At 55.6% G+C, this 19,580-nt stretch overlaps 6 protein-coding genes across 6 annotated transcripts; 4 read left to right on the top strand and 2 right to left on the bottom strand.

Annotated features, from left to right (window-relative positions):
- Nucleotides 1–3,293: 3,293 nt before the first annotated feature.
- On the bottom strand, nucleotides 3,294–3,584 carry K452DRAFT_220655 (uncharacterized protein; the record flags this gene model as incomplete). The annotated part of the gene is made up of 1 exon (XM_033536472.1): nucleotides 3,294–3,584. One exon carries the CDS (start codon nucleotides 3,582–3,584, stop codon nucleotides 3,294–3,296), a length of 291 nt encoding a protein of 96 aa, XP_033401282.1.
- Nucleotides 3,585–4,963: 1,379 nt separating this feature from the next.
- On the top strand, nucleotides 4,964–6,079 carry K452DRAFT_315787 (uncharacterized protein). Its single transcript, XM_033543896.1, has 2 exons — nucleotides 4,964–5,508; nucleotides 5,579–6,079. The coding sequence occupies exons 1-2, from the start codon at nucleotides 5,113–5,115 to the stop codon at nucleotides 5,960–5,962; spliced, it is 780 nt and encodes a 259-aa protein (XP_033401281.1). The 5' UTR covers nucleotides 4,964–5,112; the 3' UTR covers nucleotides 5,963–6,079.
- A 431-nt stretch (nucleotides 6,080–6,510) lies between these two features.
- K452DRAFT_355998 (uncharacterized protein) lies at nucleotides 6,511–7,808 on the bottom strand. The gene has a single exon (XM_033546012.1). It carries the CDS (start codon nucleotides 7,526–7,528, stop codon nucleotides 6,797–6,799), a length of 732 nt encoding a protein of 243 aa, XP_033401280.1. The 5' UTR covers nucleotides 7,529–7,808; the 3' UTR covers nucleotides 6,511–6,796.
- A 125-nt stretch (nucleotides 7,809–7,933) lies between these two features.
- K452DRAFT_315786 (uncharacterized protein) lies at nucleotides 7,934–12,406 on the top strand (the record flags this gene model as incomplete). The annotated part of the gene is made up of 2 exons (XM_033543895.1): nucleotides 7,934–10,278; nucleotides 10,405–12,406. Exons 1-2 carry the CDS (start codon nucleotides 8,201–8,203, stop codon nucleotides 12,404–12,406), a joined length of 4,080 nt encoding a protein of 1,359 aa, XP_033401279.1. The 5' UTR covers nucleotides 7,934–8,200.
- A 418-nt stretch (nucleotides 12,407–12,824) lies between these two features.
- K452DRAFT_264703 (uncharacterized protein) lies at nucleotides 12,825–16,499 on the top strand. Its single transcript, XM_033538705.1, has 4 exons — nucleotides 12,825–13,322; nucleotides 13,378–15,073; nucleotides 15,124–15,611; nucleotides 15,672–16,499. Exons 1-4 carry the CDS (start codon nucleotides 12,951–12,953, stop codon nucleotides 16,452–16,454), a joined length of 3,339 nt encoding a protein of 1,112 aa, XP_033401278.1. The 5' UTR covers nucleotides 12,825–12,950; the 3' UTR covers nucleotides 16,455–16,499.
- Nucleotides 16,500–16,955: 456 nt separating this feature from the next.
- Nucleotides 16,956–19,578, top strand: K452DRAFT_355995 (uncharacterized protein). Its single transcript, XM_033546011.1, has 4 exons — nucleotides 16,956–17,150; nucleotides 17,212–17,973; nucleotides 18,020–18,395; nucleotides 18,464–19,578. The coding sequence occupies exons 1-4, from the start codon at nucleotides 17,039–17,041 to the stop codon at nucleotides 19,359–19,361; spliced, it is 2,148 nt and encodes a 715-aa protein (XP_033401277.1). The 5' UTR covers nucleotides 16,956–17,038; the 3' UTR covers nucleotides 19,362–19,578.
- The last annotated feature ends 2 nt before the right edge of the window (nucleotides 19,579–19,580 follow it).

Raw genomic sequence — 19,580 nt, 5'->3', positions numbered from 1 at the left:
AAACCTAGGCCGCATCGGGCGCGACGTGCGTCGGCGTTGTTCGCTTGGTCGGCGCTCGGCTCGTTGCTGGCTGCTGCTGCGTTGGGGGCGCTTTTTGTTAGGTACGCATAGGTAGTGGTGCTGTTGAGAAAATGAAAAATGAAAAATGAAGAAAAAAATAAAATAAAGTAAAATAAAAATGAATTAAGAGTCATCAGAAGAAGCACTTAAAGAAGAAAAGGAAGCAGAAGAAGTTGAAGAAAAAGAAAAAGTATAGCGATTGCACACACTGCCGTCGTCGCTGCTGATACTGCTGCTGTACTGTACAGAGTCCTAATACTGCTGCTGGCATTCCTGCCACGGGTGGGCGCAAAGCGCACTGTGCACGCCTTGCCTCGCATCGCATCTGTTGGCATACTACTCGTACAGTATTGTACCTGGCCAGTTACATCGTACTCGTACAGCCTTGCCTACCGTGCGTGCCCTACCTATTGCCGCAGCGCAGCGCGTGTCTGCTGTCCGACGCCGGGCGCCGTGGTGGTACTCCTCTGGTGGTGCTTTTTCCCCTGCCCCTCTTCCTGCCCCTCTTCCTCTTCCTCCAATCCATATGCAATCTAGCCGTCCGTTTTATCTGTCCGTCTACCTATCTATCTATCGGACATGGCATGGGTAGTGGCTGAGTGGGGGGCCAGGAGGCTGGTGGGTGCATGCCGGATAGCGCCTTCCGATTTCTCTACCACGTAAACATACATTACCTACTACCTAGGTATTGTATGTACATTGCAGCAACACGGCTTGCTCTTACTCAGCCGGCGACCGTGGTGTGGTGTGAGACTGACGGATTGAACCGATGAGCGGCACAGCCAGCCAGCTAGCTCGCTCAATTATCCTCAACGGCAACGCTGCCACGCCCTCCGCCCTCGTGTTGGCAATTTCGTCCACGGATTGCGATCAGCGCGCGCCGCAGGTAGAGTGAGTGAGGTGAGCCCGCGGCGTACGGCGTACAGGACAACACGGAGCACCCGCCGTGGTTAGGTCCGGCGACACGCTATGTACGGTGCGATAAGGTACGGTACGCTACGTTATGCTATGCTGTGCGTCGGGACGAACAGCCTCCCTCCAACCTCCACTCCACTCCGCTTTCGCCTCCAGCCCTGCAGGGCGAGGAGGCCGGCGAGCGGCGGCCCTGCGGGGGACCGACGATGGCGAGCGGGTGCAAGGACAGGGTGCTTGCCCTGCTCTGCCCTGTCTGCAGGCGCATGCGTGTTGCATGCATGCATGCGGGCAGGGGCAAGGGTGGGCGTGCATGGGCGCCAGGTGGCAAGGCAAGGCAAGGCAAACTTGCAAGGCTATTGTACGGCGAGGTGGGGTGCGAAGTGCTTGTGGTGATCAAGCATTTCGGCTATGTATGTACAATATGCGGGCAGGCTGCTGCTTGCTGCTGCTGCTGCCGTTCGCCGAGCGAGCGACCTGCCTGATTCTCTCTATCTCTCTCTCCACAGGCCCACCTGGTGTGGCACGGTTGTGAGCTGGTGCATGGAGGGGGGAGGGACGCGCATTTCGGCTCCAGCTCTACAATAGTGCACAGTAGATCTGCTCGCTGATGATGGCCCCGTATGGTATTGTACAATACCTAGGTAGGTCTTCTGATCGCGGATCGACTGCTGATGCGCGTCTGTCTTGAAGAGAAGGAACGTAACCTAGAAACGACAATGGCGGAATTGCGAGCGTCATGCACGCATGCATGCAGGGTCGGGAAATGACCTGTGTCGGATCCTCACGAAAAGCACGGGGGCGGATTCGTGCCCGGAGGAGCAGCGAGCAGCGCTTTTGCGCTATCGGTGCCCGGTCGCCTCGTCTCTCTCGAGAGAGAGCGAGCTTGGGTTGGGTTGGGTTGGGGATCCTGCTGAGCGAGGTCTGATGTCAAAAGCAATCTATATTGCGAAGATCGCGCCTGGTGTCAGCAGGTCTGTACGGATTAATGGGGCCTTTGCGCTGTACCTGCTTACTAGGTAGGCACTGTCTCCAGCTGCCGTCACTGGCGTGCTGCCGGGGGTGGGTGAGACGGCAATGACGGATGAGCAGGGAAGAGCTGGAGGCCGCGTTCTCGTTGTCTTCCGGCAATGGGGCCATGCCGCTTGCTGTACGGAGGTCCCGACTATAGCTCAAACAGCTTGCTCCGATGCGAACGGCGTGTCGTTATGCTTGATTGCCATCCATGTGCCTGCTCTCCTGGATCCTGCTGCATTGCTGTGGTTCCCCTCTGCTTGCTCTAGTACGTACCAGCCTGGTAATCTGGCCGTCATGCTTTCGGGCAGGCAAGGCCCAAACCGCGGCGTTTGAGGCTTTCTGTTTATCGGAAGTGCGCGCCGGGTCCATTGTACTCGGCTGCCTTTGACAGACTTGAATGAGACGGGTCTCGATCCGGGTATGTCCCTGGATAGGGCATTTAGTTGTAGTTCGGTTTCCACGAGGTAACCTTCTAGAAGCAGGATTGTCTGGGTCAACCGTCTCAGCGTACATATCCACCACAGTGACCATGTTGATGCCCTCAGTGAGGCTGTTCACGGTGTCCCTTCACTACTGAGAGCGAACAAGCCCGTCCATGCCGGCCTAGCTCTAAGAAGGCGCTCACCAAAGCTTTACTCGGCGAGTCCCTTTGGCGTCCAGGTAAGAGTAAGAGGCAACATGCTTCGAAAACGGCCATCCAGATATTTCTCGCCTCTGGCTTGTCTTCAAGCCCCCGGTTAACAAGGCCAGACAACGCAACAAGCTCGTCTTTATGGTGCCCCGCGAGCGAACGCGAAGTGTAGTCCTCCACGATCTCAGTCCAGCTCCTCACCCAGGAATAGGCATCCTCACCCGACCCCGGCAGACTAAAGGGCTAAAGCGGGCGTCCATCACCTCGTCCCCTGGTACGAAAGAGCGGCCTCTGGGTGAGCCCTCGTAGGTAGAGCGGTTCCTGCTCTGCGCGTCCCACACACATTGCTCGTCAGTGAAGCGCAACACGCGAAGCGCCAGCAAGCGGTCTTGTAGCGCCCAAGCACGCAAGTCGCGCGGCCGGCTGCTTCTTGCTTTGTCGTAGAGCCGGTCGTGCATGGTCGCCACTGTGGTTTCGTATCCATGTGAGAAGAATTGGCAGGGTCGCAGCAGTGTCAAGTTGCGCTTGACGAAGCGGTCTTCGTTTGCGTTTGTCGCGCGTGTGGCTGATGTGGTCATGATGCTATGCAGGTACACTGTGTGTATGATGAGCCATGGCTGGGCTAATCGGCTTTGCTCCCTTCGTCTGACTGCATGGCGTATGGTGAGTCGATTCAGAGATATCTGATGCTGGGTCTCTCGACAACGACAATGGCGTCTTGAAAGGGCTTTGGGAGCGCACTTACTGCAATGCTTCTGCGCATCTCCTCCGGGTTGGTTGCAGTGAGTGTCGAGAGCGCTGGGTTTGCTCTCCAACAGTGGCTGAGCGTTGCGCATGCGCGAGGTCCGTCCAGTTTCTCCGTTCTTGTCATGATAAAGCGAGGCTGCGGACCTGTCAAGTCTACCAGCTGGCCGGGTAGTTTCGGATTTGGATAGCCGGGCAGTTCGGGTGAGACTTGAGACATGTTTCGAGTCAGTTCAGTGCGGCTTGATGAGCCCGCGGCTGTCCGGTAGCTGTTGGGATAGTCAGTTCCTTTTCCTCGTGGTGAGGTTGAAGTTCCTCGCAGTTGGACTGATCTGTGCCTACAGGTGCTTGTTTCATGGGCACCCGTCAAAACGTTTGGTTTGTACCTATTCGCCTTTTTAAAGCATGTAATACGAATGTTTTTATGTTTAGTGAATGTCCTTCCGATGTTTTCACAGTTCTTTCTCTTAGTATCATTCGAGCAATAAATCCTTCTTTTCATTTGATCCGAAGTCAACCAATTGAGACTCAACCCCATACCAGAACTGAGCGTAAATATACCAGCCGTGTGCTGCCTGTTTCAAAGCAGTTACAGTTGCATGATGACAACCGTAGCTTGAACCGCTGAGAAAATTTAACTGATAAATGTTGCATAGCATGATGAATGCTTGGTCCCGAAGACATTTGATCTCGTGTAATTGGAGGATGATATAAACATGAAGTGGCCTAAAGCTGGTGCCAACATTTTGCATTGTGGACCTCGCTTCTGGGGGAACTGGCAGGCTTGCTGTGTCCCAGGTCGCCGAGATCGGAGTGCGTGTTTTCGTGAAATACAAACATCTTCTATATTCGTAGTACCTCAGTATAGTAAAATGACGCTGTAACTTTTAACGGCACAGTCGAGATACGTCTAATATTTTAGGGTAAAAACGACTGCCACTTTCCTAATTAGAAAATATGTAACAGTAGGTAATAATTAGGAGAGGTTTTTAGTATATATATAAAAAATGTTTGTGACACTCAACTCATTTTATAACTTCGTAGATATTAAGTTAGTTGTATAGCCCGGAAAATTTGCCCACCCTACGTAAGAATATAACTATATGGACATAGAGTACACTTTCTACTATTAAATATCTTGAATCTTTATAGTTACTTAAGAAATACTCTATAGATATAATGAGGCTTATTCGTATGTAGTTGGGAGGTGTTTTTAGGACACTCAAAGCATTCCATGGTTTCGTATTTACCAAGTTAGTTTTATGTGCCCCTCAAAATCTTACAGCACTGAAGCATGAGAGTCGATGGTACCGTGGCTAGGTGTCTGCAAAGGATTGAAGCTCTGATGTTGTATTGGCAGTCAGTGATGAATTCCTAAAGAAAGAAAAGGTGTACTGACATCAGTGGGTGGGTGGTGGCACCCCCGCTTTCACGTGTCACAGATACACCATTATGAACTGGCTACTGCGGAGGTCTTGCATATAAAGAGTCATCCTGCATGCGAAATCGGCCGCTGAGTCACACCGTGGGGGCTGCATCAACAAGACCTCTGCAGTAATTCTTAAACCGAAAGGTACGTAGTAAACACAAGTCCCCCATCTCCCAACCGCGTCTCCATTGCGCTTTTCGGGATCGCGGGGTAGAGCACGTCCTCGAGCCTTGCCACCATTCACGACTCATACGCTCAATTCTTCCCTATAGTCATATCTCGTCCATTACCACACACCTACTGCGTCACCAACAGCAAGATGCCACACTTCTACACCTCTCTCTCCCCCGAGCTCAGCGACTGGCTTCTCGCGCAACCGCTGTTCTTCGTCGCCTCCGCCCCATTGACCGGCGCCCACATCAATGTCAGTCCAAAGGGGCATCCTTCGCACTCACTTGCCGTCATCGGGCCCAATCAGGTCGCCTACCTCGACAGCACCGGCTCCGGCTGCGAGACCATCAGTCACATTTACGAGAATGGCCGCGTGACTCTGATGGCTTGCTCTTTTGGGAAAAGCCCGAGGATAATGAGGCTGTTTTGCACTGGACGCGTGGTCGAGCGCGGCGGCGACAGATTCCAGGAGTGGCTCGAGAAGACCCGGATTAAGGAAGGGATCAAGGGTTGTAGGTCGGTCATTGTGTTGGATGTTTTCAAGGTAAGTGAATTGTTGCCGCGGCTAAGATAGTCGGAATCACTACGGAAGCTCAAGGCTAATTTCTTGACAGGTACAAACATCTTGTGGTTTTGGCGTGCCTGTTCTGGCTCATGAGACTGCCACAAACGAAAACACTGATGTGGAAGCTTCTGCTGCCGCTTACTGGAACGATCGTGACACAATTACAAACTGGGCCCAGAAGATGGAAAAGAAAGGGTACGGCGCGATCCTTGATTACCAGAAACAGAACAATGTCCGCAGTCTAGATGGGTGTACCGGCCTAAAGGCTGCGAGAAAGGCGAACGGGGAAATGATGCTGATCGGAGATGTGGGAGCGCGGGCAGGAAGAATCGCGAAGCAATGGGAGGCTATAATCGTTGGCATGCTTCTCGTCTTGGGGCCACTGCTAGTCTCAAGATATGCTAGTCTACCAACGGCGCAGTTAGGTTGGTAGTGACTTCTGACGTTCTGTCAATCGAGGGATAGGCTTGTATGATAGTCTGCTGACTTTAAGGTGACAATGACCTTACTAGCGAAATGCCATAGCCCGTGTCATAAAGTTTGTTGCTCCACGTCCTTTTACGGTCCAGTGAATCCATAACGTCCGTCACCGTCAAGCGAGAGCCTCCGCCTAACGAGAGAACGATGTATTCCGGTGGATACGCAGTGGAAATAAAATCCAGCCAATATGTTTGTCGGTATGTATATGCCTAAAGATCTCCTTACTTATATCCAGGACTTAGACATGTAGCTAGACAAGGAGTGTTCCATGGGAACTGCTTGTATCCTTCCCCATCTCGCTAGACGGTGAATATCGCTAGACGGTGACAGAAGTTAGTTGTACCATCGGCTAATAGTAGTGTTGAAAGGTAAGTATGTCTTCAATCGTGCCGAAACGCCCATGGCGAGGGTTCACTGGCCCTTGGTCGCGCCCGTGACTTGATTCTTCCTCACTGGTAGCGTAAGCACGTAAGCACCTTAAACCCGCCACGTCGACCTTGGGCTGTATCTGCGCCTCGACTATCTGCATTAATGTGCCACTACTGAATCACTTGTCCTCTTCAGCTTTATGCTTATGGCTTCTCCTCATCTCCTCATCTCCTCGCTCACCTTCGAATTCACCAGTTCCAGGCTCTACACTGCCGTGAGTGCAGTCGTCTACACTATACCAGCTGCACTCGATAGGATGCCGCTCATCCGCAGCCCTTGTCCTCGCAGCACACTGACATTGCCCACCGCCCGGGTTCTAGATGGATGATACTATCCGGCTGGCACCGCCTCGCTCCATTCAGACCTCTTTTTTGACAGCTTCGCTTTGATGAGCTGGTTGATCCGCAGCAATCAAATGGACACGTCCATTCCCTGCCCGATCATTCCGAGGCCCTTGGTGCCCTCGCCGGTGCCGTAGCCAACCACCTAACGTCCTGCTCACCGCTTCCTCATTGTCGTCGAGCTTCGTGCCACCATCTTCGCCGGTACTCGCATTCTTATTCATCCAGGCTGCCGTTGACAGTCGTAAGCGGCGTGAGACTGCTATGCGTGGCGAGTCAGCCACCTCTCTCTTCTTCATTCTCGTCGCCAAGCTCTTCGAGGTCGTCCAAAGTCTCGGCAGAGGATGCGGGTGAGCGGCAAGTTGTAGGGTTAGCACGTATGCGGTCGCGTCATGCGTGACGTCTGCTAGAGAGAGACTCGGACCTGGGTGCGGCTCGAGGATGGGTGTGAGTGGCGTAGAGCGGAAGGTGCGGTGGTTGCCAGTGCAAGAGGGAAGTTGCGACAGCGGAGATCTTGGCGCGACACGAGTCAAGTCGGACGGGGGTGGAGAAGGCGGACGTGTCAGGGCTGGGCAAACATCGGTTGCCGGGGCCACTTGGACAACGGAGTCAAACTCGACAGACGTGGAGAAGGCAGACGTGTCAGGTGGGTGGATGTTTTGATCGAGGTTTGTCTGGCCAAACGCAAACGATGCGCTAAACACCGGCTGCTGAGCGGAGCGTGCGCCATCCGACATCATGGTGGGCATTGCTCAGGCCTCCTTGAGACACGCACGCAGGCCGACATTTCTGCGAGAGGACCTCTGGGGCATTTGAGATTTGGGATTGCGGTGTTCGTATGGTACAGATGTCGACTGACATTGATTGGGGGGTGTGCTTCTGCGGCCAGCGATGCGATCGCGCAGGCCCTTGCTGGCCGACAGGGCAGAACGTGGGCCGACTCGACGGCGTGATAGGCGGGCCGCTCTGCAGAGGGTGGAATGCGGGGGGCCCAAGGCCGTCTGGGCATGTCGCGATGGCCGATTTTCAGGGGAGCAGCTGCAGCAGCGGTGGGCGGCGAAAGTGCAATGACGATGGTTTGATGCGTGCGAGTCAGCGCGTTGCCTCTGGCCTGCCCTTGCCTCTCTGCCCTACACCACCTCCACTTCCACCTCTCGCCTTCCCAGGAACCCGCACGCCCGCCCGCACGCCCGCCCGCACGCCCGCCCGACGAGCCAGCGCCGCTGCCCGACCAACGTGAGGCTCCCACTGGTGCCGAGACAACCGCTCGTGCAGCCCTTGGCCTTATCCCATTCGGCCTGTCGTCGTGTCGCCGCCTCGGCAAGTTCTTTTTGGGAGGTGCTTCATGATACCGTCGCCTACCGAACCCCCGCCAGCCAACCCGTCACGCCGCCCTGCACGACCTGACCAATGTACGCTCCATGTCCTCCGTTCCTCCTGCTCCGGATAATACCTCACCTTCCACCCCGGTGAGATCCTCCAGGATCTCCCGCGATCGCCGTCATGCGTCGTCTGCGTCCGACGACGACGGGGATGCGAAGGTGACACCAAAGACACTCTCGCAAACTGGCAGATCCAGGACCGCGCCGCTTTCCCTCGATTCCCTCTACGCCCCTTCCGCGCACCTGCCCCAGCTCTCCGAGCGTGACAGCATCTTCGCGACAAACTACATTCCAACAGACAGTCCTGCTGATTCTCCCAACCACGAACCCCGCAAATCCGCTGAAGCTGCGGCCGACTGCGAGAGGCAAGACCAACAGTCGGCCGCCGACATGGCCGCCTCGCCCCTTAGGAAGCTCATGGACCCTCCCCTTCTTCGCCAACCGCACCATCTCTACTCTCAGTCGCCGTCTACGTCACCGTCATTGGACCACTCCGCCCTGGTTGACGAATTCCAAAAGATGAGACAAGTCGGGGGCAGCGTGCCTCCTGATGACCCCCAGAAGCCTTCCAGGACCCATGTCATACCGCAATTTTTGCGTGCCGGCGGAATTGACCAGCCGACAAAACAAGATCAGCACTCGCCGTATAATTATCCCATTGATTCTCCCCACAAACAGCCGTCAACTCCGCAAGAACACCCCTCAGCGCAGGACACATTGGATAGTGATGAGAGGGTGCGGTACCGGTCTTGGAGAGAAGGAAAGCCAACGTTGTCCGTCGGTGCCATGGCTGCACACCAACATGCAAAGGATGGAGGCAATACGCGTGTAGACAAGAAAATCGAAGCAACCTTACCCAAGGCCGAACCAAGCGCTGTTGCTGCTCGGAGTCGCAAGGCTAGTCACTATCTCGGGCTTTTCAAAGAGAATGAGGCAGCCCAAGAGCAAAAGAAGCGCGCAAGAGAGCATCTCGATGCTGAATTGGCAAAACAAGAAAGCCGTGAACACTCGACCGCTGGACGAGAGGCCCTTACCGAGATAGCGGTTGTCGACGACGATGCTCTCCATACGCTCGAGGTACCGGACGATGGTCGTCCAGACACGACATCACCTTCACCGCGGAAGTCACCATTATCCGATACGCCCAGCAGAGGCCGTCGTGTGGAGAGGGATGACCACGGTGTTTCCGAGAATTCACAGAGCGGTCTGACAGCTCACCGACCTCATGGGATTCCCTTGACCCTTCTGGAAGAAATCAAAAATTTTCATAACCTCACACCTGCCGCGCAACGAGGTCCATCCAAAGGTGTGGAGTCAGAGCGTTTAAGGTCATCTAAGCCGGTTCGAAATGAGTCATCAAGAAAGGGAACAGACTACTTTGGGTTGCCTCCTGAGCATCTTGACGACAAGCCTGTCCTGACCGACGAAGACGATGAATCCGAAAAAGAACATATCTCATCAGCGTTGTACTTCCCACATCGTCAACTTACTCCCACCAAAGGCACCCCCGACCAACTCAGCCCCGTAAGAGAGGAATTGCCTTCTCAGGCGACACCCACTAGGGATGACAATCAAAGGTTCCCTGCTGGTTGGGAGAAAAAGTCTACCACAACGCCCGATGCGGTGCAGATATCTCTTCAGTCACGAGATGAAGACAAAGAGCAATATCTTCATGGGGAGGTCAGACCGTCGTCGCCAACGCCAGAACCGGAGCACCAAGAGCGCATTGTTTCTGAATCAGAACACTACCTTTCGTACTCAGAATCTGAGTACGAGTCTTATGATGAATCCGCTCGTTCTGCCCAAGGAGGGTATGAATCTAGTGCTAGTGTCGCTGATGAGTTAGGGACTACGCCTACCCAAACATCTTTCCGCGATACAACCTCCACAACACCCGGAAAACCTCATCATCATCACCATCACCGTCACAAACGCCATCATGATGCAGCCCCTCTTGGAGCCGTAGAGCTGAAACCTTATGCCCATCAGGTCGGCGGACATTCTACTGTGTATCGCTTCTCAAGGCGAGCCGTGTGCAAGCAACTGAACAACAGGGAGAATGAGTTCTACGAAATCGTGGAACGCCATCATCCTGAATTGCTTGATTTCCTGCCAAGGTAAGATTTGCACTTTTGCCCTGCTCGAAGCTCGAAGCTGAAACTTCAGCAAAGATGCATCGATCCATCTAGCCTGCTGTTTAAGTGAGTATTGCTTTTCCCGACATATGCTAATGTTCGTAACAGATATATCGGTGTCTTGAACGTTACGTACCGGAAAGCCCCGAAGCGAAAGAAGACGGCCAAAGATGACACAGCAAAAGAAGCCGACACCAAAAACAGTGATCGTGCGGAACCCGACACTCCTGCCAAATCGGGTCACGAAGCAGTGCCTTCGGACCAACAGTTTCCAACAAAAACGAATGGCGACACAGCTGATGCCCAGCCTCGGATGGTGAGCCATTCGCAGCAGGTTATGCCGGTGCCACAAGTCATTTTCGAGAACAACCGGCACATCATCCCTGAGAACTTATTCCGCTACCCACCACGATCAAGCACGCCGAGGCCGCATAGCTCCCATGCCTCTATGCTCACTCGCGAGAGTCGAAGCAATAGTAGCTCAGAGCGGTATCGCCCGGCGTCTGCTAGCACCAGTCCCTCTCGACCAGAGCTGAAACAATCTATGAGCTGGGGTGCTACGACTGTCAACAGAAAACTGCGCGAACAAGTTCTTAAGGAGGTGTTTACTCCTCCGACTATTCATCACCACTACCGCCATGATCGGAACCATCATAGCTTGCCCGGGAGAAAGCGTGGTCTGGATTCAAAGTCGATAGATGTTGATACTTCTCCTGCACGCCGCAGAGGCAGTGCTGATCTTCCTACGAGACAAGCTTTTATGGATGACTGTGGAAGCCCTCGGAAGCAGGTGCTCAAGTCGGAAGCTGGACGTCATCTTCTCAACCCGACGGCTGGTGGGGAAAGCAGGTCATTAGAAAGATTCCCTTCCTTGCCACAGCTTAAAGGGATAGATTCAGCTAAAGAGGTTGAAGAAGTAACGTCCACTAGCCCTCATGTCCCAAGGCGTCGCCATTCCGGCGGTGGCCTTCGCAGACCGCCGCGGGAGCTTGATGTCGGCGGCAGACGGGCATTAGAGTATCACGAGGAAGACGGATACGGAGGCGACCGTGAAGATGATGTGTTCACCATGGATGAAGACAGGAAGATATCTTCTTCTCAGGAAAATGGAGAGGCACGTTTGCCAACCACCCCTGAGAAGCAAAATAATCGGGCGGATGCAAACACTGGCATTGGTAGCATGCTCCCTGCCCCGGTCATGGCCCCCGAAACTCCGAAACAAACACCCATGAAAGACCCTCGTAACCCCAATCAAGCAGCAGTTGTGCAACCGGACGAACGAGTGCAGCACTTCATTTTGCTTGAGGACCTTACCGCGGGAATGTCCAAGCCCTGCGTACTTGATCTTAAGATGGGCACCCGCCAATATGGCGTGGAAGCTAATGAGAAAAAACAACGTTCGCAGCGGCGCAAGTGTCAAATGACAACATCCCGGGAATTGGGCGTTCGCGTCTGCGGTATGCAGGTCTGGAACGTCAAGACACAGTCCTACATTTTTGAGGACAAATATTTTGGCCGCGACCTTAAAGCCGGCAAGGAGTTTCAGGATGCGTTGACACGTTTCTTCTTCGACGGCCACGGATACTCCAGCGCCAAGAAGCATATTCCTGCGATTCTGGACAAGATCGCCTCACTTGAACGGATGATCAGGCGCCTTCCCGGCTACCGCTTTTATGCCAGCAGCTTGCTCATGCTATACGATCGTGGCGAGCCTTCTATCGAGCCCGTTTCTAAAACTTCAAGCCGTCGCTCTTCTGAGGACGGCAGAACGTCAAGGGCTTCAGAGGAAAACCGGGCCAAAAACGAGATCAAGCTCAAGATTGTTGATTTCGCCAATTGTGTCACTGCGGAGGATGCACTGCCGGAAGATGTGCCTTGCCCGCCAGGTGACCCCTCCGGGGTGGACCGAGGGTACCTCCGCGGTCTGCGCACGCTGAGGATGTATTTCCAGCGTATCTGGCGCGAGCTCAACGACGACAAAGAGTGGGTTGAGCGCGGAGAATGCGAAGGTCTGCATATCGGCGAAGGCGATATCGGCCATGGCATGGTTGTTGAGGGCTGGGTAGACGGACCTGTGGTGGAAGAGGACCCAGGAAACGTCAGCGTGTAAGATTACCAAAAGATTGGATTCGTTTTGGTGTTTCCGGTTCTGGGCTTTCACGAGTCTATTTGTACGGTAAGGGTTTCGATTCGCACAAATAAGGTAGGGTTTTGGCATTCTGCGGCGTTTTTCTTATGACTTTCTTCTCAAGCCCACTTATTCTAGCGACGTGTGGGATTGATGCTTTTGACTGTTTGAAGTTTGCTAGGCATAAAGTTGCTGCGACGAATGGAGGTGGAGGCACACGGAAATTGATAGACTGGGCTTCTGTTCGTGTACATAAATATGCTTTCGAGAGAATGATTATCCAGAAGTTGAATGGTGCTTGTGTGTGCTTCGGGCGCATGGCGGCTGGACAGGGATGGGAGCTCGTGCCGGGGATCCACGAATCCACGGGGCCTTGTCATGGCCCAAGGGCCGCCGTGATCCCACCTCATCATACATAATCCTCGAGCTTGGTCTTTGTTCCCCCGCCGGCACATCGAGCTCCGACATTTGGCTCACGCCTGATATGGAGCTTCCCAAATGCCGGCATTGCTCGACTTAGAAAGCCATGTTTTGGCCCATTGGGAGCCCCAGAGTCTACGCCGCGACCCAGCACCAGCTCCCCAAAGAGCTCCGCACCATCTCCAACGACGGCCTGCAATCCCCATCAAAGCCCGCGGAAACCAATGGCGCGCGCCGAGTCATATCCGCAACTAACGCGCCGCAACGTCAAGACGGCGACGACGAGAAACATCATGACCCGGTGACGCAAGGGTCGGACGGCACCCCATCGCACCCGCCGGGCGCACCCAACGGGACGCTGCAAGGGACTGAGGCGGAACAGCACCTTGACGGGGAGATAGTCGGGTTGCGCGTTGCTCGAAACGGTCACATCTTTGCGACCATTACGCGCTCAACACTCACCGTCTGGCAGGCAAAGGTAACGGCGTTCCCCCTCGTCATCCAGCTTGCATTGACTGACACGCGGCCTCAAGCCCACCGCGATTCTAGCTTCCGTGCTGCGCTCAACCCACTCTATCAGGACATACGGTCCCAACGTCGCCCTTCTCCTGCGCCCCGACTCGGCCATATTCGTCGTGCAAACCACGCTAGGCTACTTGATAACCTACTCCTTGGCCACGGACCCGAACTCTCGCGTATACAGACAACATTTCGACATTAATGCCCATGGACACTCGCGGCGACAGAGTATTGCTGGAAGTAGGCAGCATGGAACTACCGACAAACCCGGAGGGCCTGGCGAGGGCGGCGGTGTCCGAGAAGCCAGCCTCCGCTTTCGAATGGTTATAAAGGTCGACGCTGGCATCGCAAAGGCCTTGGCTCTGGACGAAGAACTAGTTGTTGCGACTGAGAAGCCTGCTGCCATCCAGTGCATTCGCTGGGCACCGGACAGCAACGGGTCGCAAATCAGCACGGAGCCGCTCAGCCGCATGTCATGGCTGGGGAAAAAGACTACTGTGGTGGACGTCGTGCATGATCGGCCGATGAATCTTTATGCTTGGGTGATGAGTGATGGCAAGGCCTATGCTGTCCAACGGCTTCCGCCAGAGCCGGGAAATGCTCAGGGGCAACAACCTCTGTTCAAGGGCTACTGTTTCCACGAACCCGAGACTGCGGACACTCAGGCCGTCAAGGCTGCCATCAATGCCCGATTCTCATTAATAGCCGTTGCCTGTGCGAGCGGAGACATCCATGTCTATACCGCCCGGGACTATGATGGCCATGTTCCATTGTCACACAAGCTGCAGACGGGTCTTACTACGGCGACCTCAGGCAAGCTGACCTTCCTCAGCTACTCTCCGGATGGGTATTGCCTCTTTGCCGGTTACGAAACAGGATGGATGATGTGGAGTGTGTACGGCAAACCTGGAGCAAACAGTTTTACTTCGACGCGTCCAATGTCTGAGAACAACGACGAAGGGTGGCTCCTGAGCATTCGTGATGGTTTCTGGCTTGGCGGCGGCTCGGAGATCATTCTTCTCAGCCAAAACGACAATCGACTATGGCTGCTCGAGATGGCCCGCAGTGCCGTCGCAGGATGCTTTTCTTCAGCCAATGTCTCACGCTCGTTGCTCCAAACAAACGCCGGCTTCATGATTTATCGCGGCTACGACATGCCAGACTTGACGGCAATATCGGCAGAGGCGTCTTTATGGTATCACGTCCAGATTCCGAACGCCTATTTGGTTGACCAATGGCCCATAAGGAGCGCAGTCATCTCCGCTGATGGCCGCTATGTGGCTGTAGCAGGTCGGCGCGGCCTGGCCCATTACAGCGTCAGTAGTGGCAGGTGGAAGACTTTCGAGAACCCCGTCATGGAAAACGAATTCACTGTTAGGGGTGGCATGTGCTGGTATCAACACGTCCTTATTGCCGCAGTTGAATCCAACAACTCTCATGAACTTCGCATTTACTCTCGCGAAAAAGAGCTTGACAACAGCAAAGTCATGCACGTCGAACGCCTACCAGCGCCCATTGTGCTTATCGCGCCCTCGGGGGATGACTCGCTCCTGGTCTATACCTACGAGAACATTCTTTATCACTACATAATCAACGTCGCAAACTTTTCGGTAAGGATCGTACAGGTTGGTCAAATTGCGCTTCACGGCATCATCCGAGCACCGCCTCGAGTGCGAGCTTTGAGCTGGATACTGCCAGAAGAACAGCTAGGTAAGCTGACAACGGAATCATGCATTGGGACGGCTGCTGATAGGCTACAGACCACGGTGACCCAGCACAAGACGTCGCTGTGGCCACGATCCTCTTCCTGGTCGACGGGAAACTCGTACTTTTACAGCCAACGACCAATGAAGACGGCATGCTAAAATATGAGATGCGCATCATAGCACAAAACGTGGAATACTACGCGCTGATGCGCGATCATCCTTCATTCCGCATTGCAGAGGACGAGGATTATCTGCCGCCCAGCTCGGCTGCTAACATGACAAGCAATCAATTCCAGGGACATGACCTGCGAGATTCATTGTGGTATTTCGATGGGCAGGACATGAAGCTCTGGATTGATGCGCAGGACGTTCTGATCTCGGCATCTGCGGAGCTGGGCAGAGACCTTCCAGCCACGGTGAACATACCAGTGGACTTTTACCCCTTGTCTCCTCTCATGAGCAAGGGGATACTATTTGGCGTCGAGTCTGATTTGGTGCAAAGACGTGACATCAATTTTGCTTACTTCCGGTTTGCAACTAGGGTAAGCCACACCTCGGCGCTGACGACCACAATTCATCTATGCAGGGCTGACCATGTCCAGACACACCTCTTCATCCCGCCGTTACTTCGACACCATTTGGCGCAATATAATTCGCCCGCGGCGTTGCATTTGTCTCACCACTATCAGCATCTGCTCTATTTTCCGCATGCGCTGGAGATCTTATTGCACGATGTGCTAGACGACGAAGTGGATACCTCTCCGCCACCGGAGCAAGCGCTACTCCCAAGCGTACTCTCGTTTCTTTCTTCTTTCCCGCAGTATCTAGACATTGTCGTCCAGTGCACGCGCAAGACGGAAGTCCGCTCTTGGCGCACGCTATTCGCGCACCTGCCGCCTCCGCAAGAACTGTTTGAAGAGTCGTTGCAGCGCGGGTCTCTCAAGACGGCAGGCGGCTACCTACTGGTGTTGCACACGTTTGAGGAGCTGAGCTCGAGCTCGCATCAATTGATCCGGCTGTTGCAGCGGGCGAAGAACGAGCAGGACTGGGACCTGTGCAAGGAGCTGGCGCGGTTCCTCATGGCGCTGGACGAGACGGGTGCAACGCTGAAGGAGGCGTTGGAGCTGGTAGAGCTGGCGAGCCCGGTCGAGGTGGGCAGCAAGCAGTCGACGGGCAGCAGTTTCCTGTTTGAGGAGTCGCGGCAGGCGATCTCGCGGCAGGGCGGCAGAGGCGCCAGGAACGGGACAGACATTGGCATAGGGATCGGCGGCATCGACCTGTCGGCTGGCGTGGAGGTGGGTGGCAGCAGCGTGGGTAGCAGTCGTAGCAACGGGACTACTGGCGTTAGGGATCGGGACAAGGATGTCGATTACTTCACAGTGTAGTTATTAGTTAGGTATGGAAAGAGGAACGGTTCACAGCACGGACTTCGTACAGTAGGGCTGACGCTAGGTGGGATCGGGGGACGCGGGCGGGCGCCAGGGCGTAGGGCGGTGTCGCCTGAAAAATGTGGCTGCAACGGGCATGCTCGAAGCGGCTAGTGGGTGCTGATGACACCTCTCGACACCCTCATCGTCCGAATGGCGAAGCACGTCGCACAACCTGGGGCAGTGTGTGACTTGCGCAAAAGAGCCGGTGCACCTCAACCGCCCCCGATAGGCCGAGGCCGCCCGGCGAGCCCTGGTTCCTAGGGGCTGAGGCCCGTTCATCTTGACGTATCCTCTGTCTCTCAACTCACCGACTTCCAACCATGGTCTCAGCCTCATTGGGCGTCTTTGTGTAGTACCCAAGCCGTTCGTTGCTTTATAACACCCTCACTCCCGCCCGTGTGCCCTGCATGCCAAAGGTGCCTGATCTACAAATTTCCTCCGCGCGACAGACATGAACCCCCGAGCGCCGCTGTCTCCCCAGCATCCCGCCGACACACCCTCCTCCCCCCACCACCGAGTCGGTTGAGCTTTTTGGCTTGATGTCTTGTTCTGACGGCTCCGTCACCCAACCTATCGCGACCAGCACTAGTCCCTTTGCGACCATGGCGCTCCACTCAGCACCGCGTCAGCCGCACTTCGTCTGGGCATCAGGTCAGCCTTTTCGTTGGTTTTACTGCTGCATATGCCGTGGCGTACTGATTTCCTTTATAAGACTTTGGCGCCAACCGCTATGATTCGGCACCGCGCGACGCCTCGCGCTCTCCGTCCGACGACACCAACAACAGCTGGCGCTTCGTCACCGTCTCCCGGCCCGAGGAGTTCAAGGACCAGAGCGTCATGCGCAGCGTCCGCTCTCACGTCATGTTCGATGTGGTCGAGAAACGGAAGGCGCCGGCGCCAGGCTCTGTTTTCAAGGCCAAGGTTTCCAAGAGCTTGGGCACGGGGCAAAGGGCTAGGGCGTCGTCTGCGTCGGCATCCCGGTCTTCGGCTGGCAGCGAGGTTCCTCCCACGTCAAACCCCAGCAACCCCGCCACTATCAGCAACGAACAGGCCCTGCAGATCTTGAGGCAGTATCCCAAGTCCAAGGCGTCGTCTTCCACTGAAGGCAGCCCGCCGAGGAGCGAGACTACTGCAGAGGCGAGCAGCCCTGAGTCTATAAGAGTGAAGACGAAGAAGAAGCCCAAGCATGATAGAGCCAGTATTGCTAGTCGTGCCAGCATAACGCCTTCGAATGCTTCGAATTCCACAACCGAGGACGCAGAAGTGGTCCTCATCGAGCCCCCCAAGGATCGAAAGTACAATCCCCTGTATGCCGTTTCGTTCAAAAATGGCATGGGGCCCTTGAGGGCTTTTGCAGAGGCCGGGGCAGCGAGTATCGCAGCTCCGTACAACGCCTTTTCCGCCTACGATCCTTTCCACATGCTACCGCAACCATCCAATCCGCAGATCAACGTCGAGTACCTTAAATACTACTGTAAGGAAACTAACTATCACGTAAGAGCATCACTGACGCCGTCTAGGCCACCACTACTTCGGCACGAGGCACATGTGCTTCAACTGGCTGCCGCAAATGATTGGCACGCGGGAGTCGTTCCTCAGCACGCTCGCCATCACGACAACGCACCTGGACGTGATGCACGGCCAGGTCGAGCCCAGCCCGCTCACCCGCCTTGTGTACATTGAAGCCGTGCATCTGATCCACGAGGCCCTCACCGAGCGCTGGCGCCGCGTGAGAGACAGCACCATCATGAGCGTCGTGCACATTGTCGCGGGCCAGATTGTCAACGCGCCCGACGAGCTCGCCGCGCACGAGCTGGGCCTACGCCTCTTGATAGCCGAAAGAGGCGGGCTGCAAGCGCTAGGCCTGCGCGGCGAACTGGCCGCCCTGGCTGCCGTGTGAGTACCGACGTCCCTTTCCCCCTTGCTTGCTACACGAGCCGGCTCAGCTGACCAGCAATATGCAGCATGTGCTTCACGGCCGCCATCTTCCGCGAAACCCAACCCGACGCCATGTTCCTCGCCGTGCAGGCGAACCCAGACGCCTACCCCGCCAACAGCGGGCGCCCCATCCCCGAATCCCCCGTCTTCAGCCCGCGCGCCCCGCGCTTCCCCACGTTGTCGCGCTCCAAGACGTGCTCGGCACCCACACTGGCCCTGCTCGGCCGTCTCCGCGACCTCACCGACCTATGCCTGGACCCCCCGCCCATCTTCACCCCCGCCGAGCTCGACGCCCGTAAGAGGGAACTCCTAGCCTTCGTCCTCGCCCTGCCCTCGGCGTACACGCCCCCCGCACTGCCCGCCCGCGCCGCAGACAAGGCAGCCCACCGCCACGAGGCCGTCCGCCTCACGGCCCTCGTCTACGCCACCGCCCTCGTCGAGCGTGTGCCCCTCTCCAGCGCCGCGACTCTGATACCGCCGCAACCCAACGCCGACGCCGACGCAGACATTACTGCTGTCGCGTCAGCATCAGCGCTTTTTCCAGCATCTACGTCACCAGCAGCACGCACGGTCCCCGTCCTCGCGGCCCTGCGCGCCGCCCTCGCCCACTCCGACTGCAGCTACAGCGACTGCTGGACCGACATGACGGGCGTGCTGCACTGGGCGACGCTGGTGGCGGGGGCGTCAGCAGCGGGAGCGGGAGCGCGCGGGGCCGCGGAGACTGGCCTGCGGCGCTATTTCTGCGCGTTGAATGTGCGGGCGGCGATTGTGCTGGCGTTTGAGCACCGCGAGGCGGTGGTTGCGGCGCTGAGGAGGGTGTTGCGTGTTGTGGCGTTTTGTGCGGGTGATGCTGGGGAGATGGGGATGGAAATGGTGGGGAGTGGGGTTGGGGTTGGGGTGCTGGTTGAAGGGGTGGATGAGTAAGGCTTGAGATGGGGGATGAGAGAGGGGAGTTTGGTGTTAGTGTTGGTGTTGGTGAGTTTTGATTTTATTGATATACCAGCGAAATGATGGTCTAGTTGGCAGGCACATGGCATTGCAGGGCATTGGGAGGACAGGATGGGCGAAAGAAAAAAGGAGTTTGTTCTTCTACTGGACTATTTTCTCATATGGCTGGCCCCCTTTCAATCTACTTATTTAGCT

The sequence above is a fragment of the Aplosporella prunicola genome (genome assembly GCF_010093885.1).
Source record: "Aplosporella prunicola CBS 121167 unplaced genomic scaffold K452scaffold_4, whole genome shotgun sequence".
Lineage (NCBI taxonomy): Eukaryota > Fungi > Ascomycota > Dothideomycetes > Botryosphaeriales > Aplosporellaceae > Aplosporella > Aplosporella prunicola.
Note: the sequence above shows the minus strand (reverse complement) of the source record. Positions and strands in the feature narration are given on the sequence as shown.

Bases quoted from the DNA above. Each gene is read 5' to 3' on its own strand.
- K452DRAFT_355998 (XM_033546012.1), bottom strand. From the start codon at position 7,528: ATGCCCACCATGATGTCGGATGGCGCACGCTCCGCTCAGCAGCCGGTG.
- K452DRAFT_355995 (XM_033546011.1), top strand. From the start codon at position 17,039: ATGTCTTGTTCTGACGGCTCCGTCACCCAACCTATCGCGACCAGCACT. The intron at 17,151-17,211 runs GTCAGCCTTTTC...TTCCTTTATAAG, and splicing joins GCACTTCGTCTGGGCATCAG to ACTTTGGCGCCAACCGCTAT. The intron at 17,974-18,019 runs GTAAGGAAACTA...GACGCCGTCTAG, and splicing joins CGAGTACCTTAAATACTACT to GCCACCACTACTTCGGCACG.
- K452DRAFT_315787 (XM_033543896.1), top strand. From the start codon at position 5,113: ATGCCACACTTCTACACCTCTCTCTCCCCCGAGCTCAGCGACTGGCTT. The intron at 5,509-5,578 runs GTAAGTGAATTG...ATTTCTTGACAG, and splicing joins TTGTGTTGGATGTTTTCAAG to GTACAAACATCTTGTGGTTT.
- K452DRAFT_264703 (XM_033538705.1), top strand. From the start codon at position 12,951: ATGTTTTGGCCCATTGGGAGCCCCAGAGTCTACGCCGCGACCCAGCAC. The intron at 13,323-13,377 runs GTAACGGCGTTC...CGCGGCCTCAAG, and splicing joins TCACCGTCTGGCAGGCAAAG to CCCACCGCGATTCTAGCTTC. The intron at 15,074-15,123 runs GTAAGCTGACAA...GATAGGCTACAG, and splicing joins ACTGCCAGAAGAACAGCTAG to ACCACGGTGACCCAGCACAA.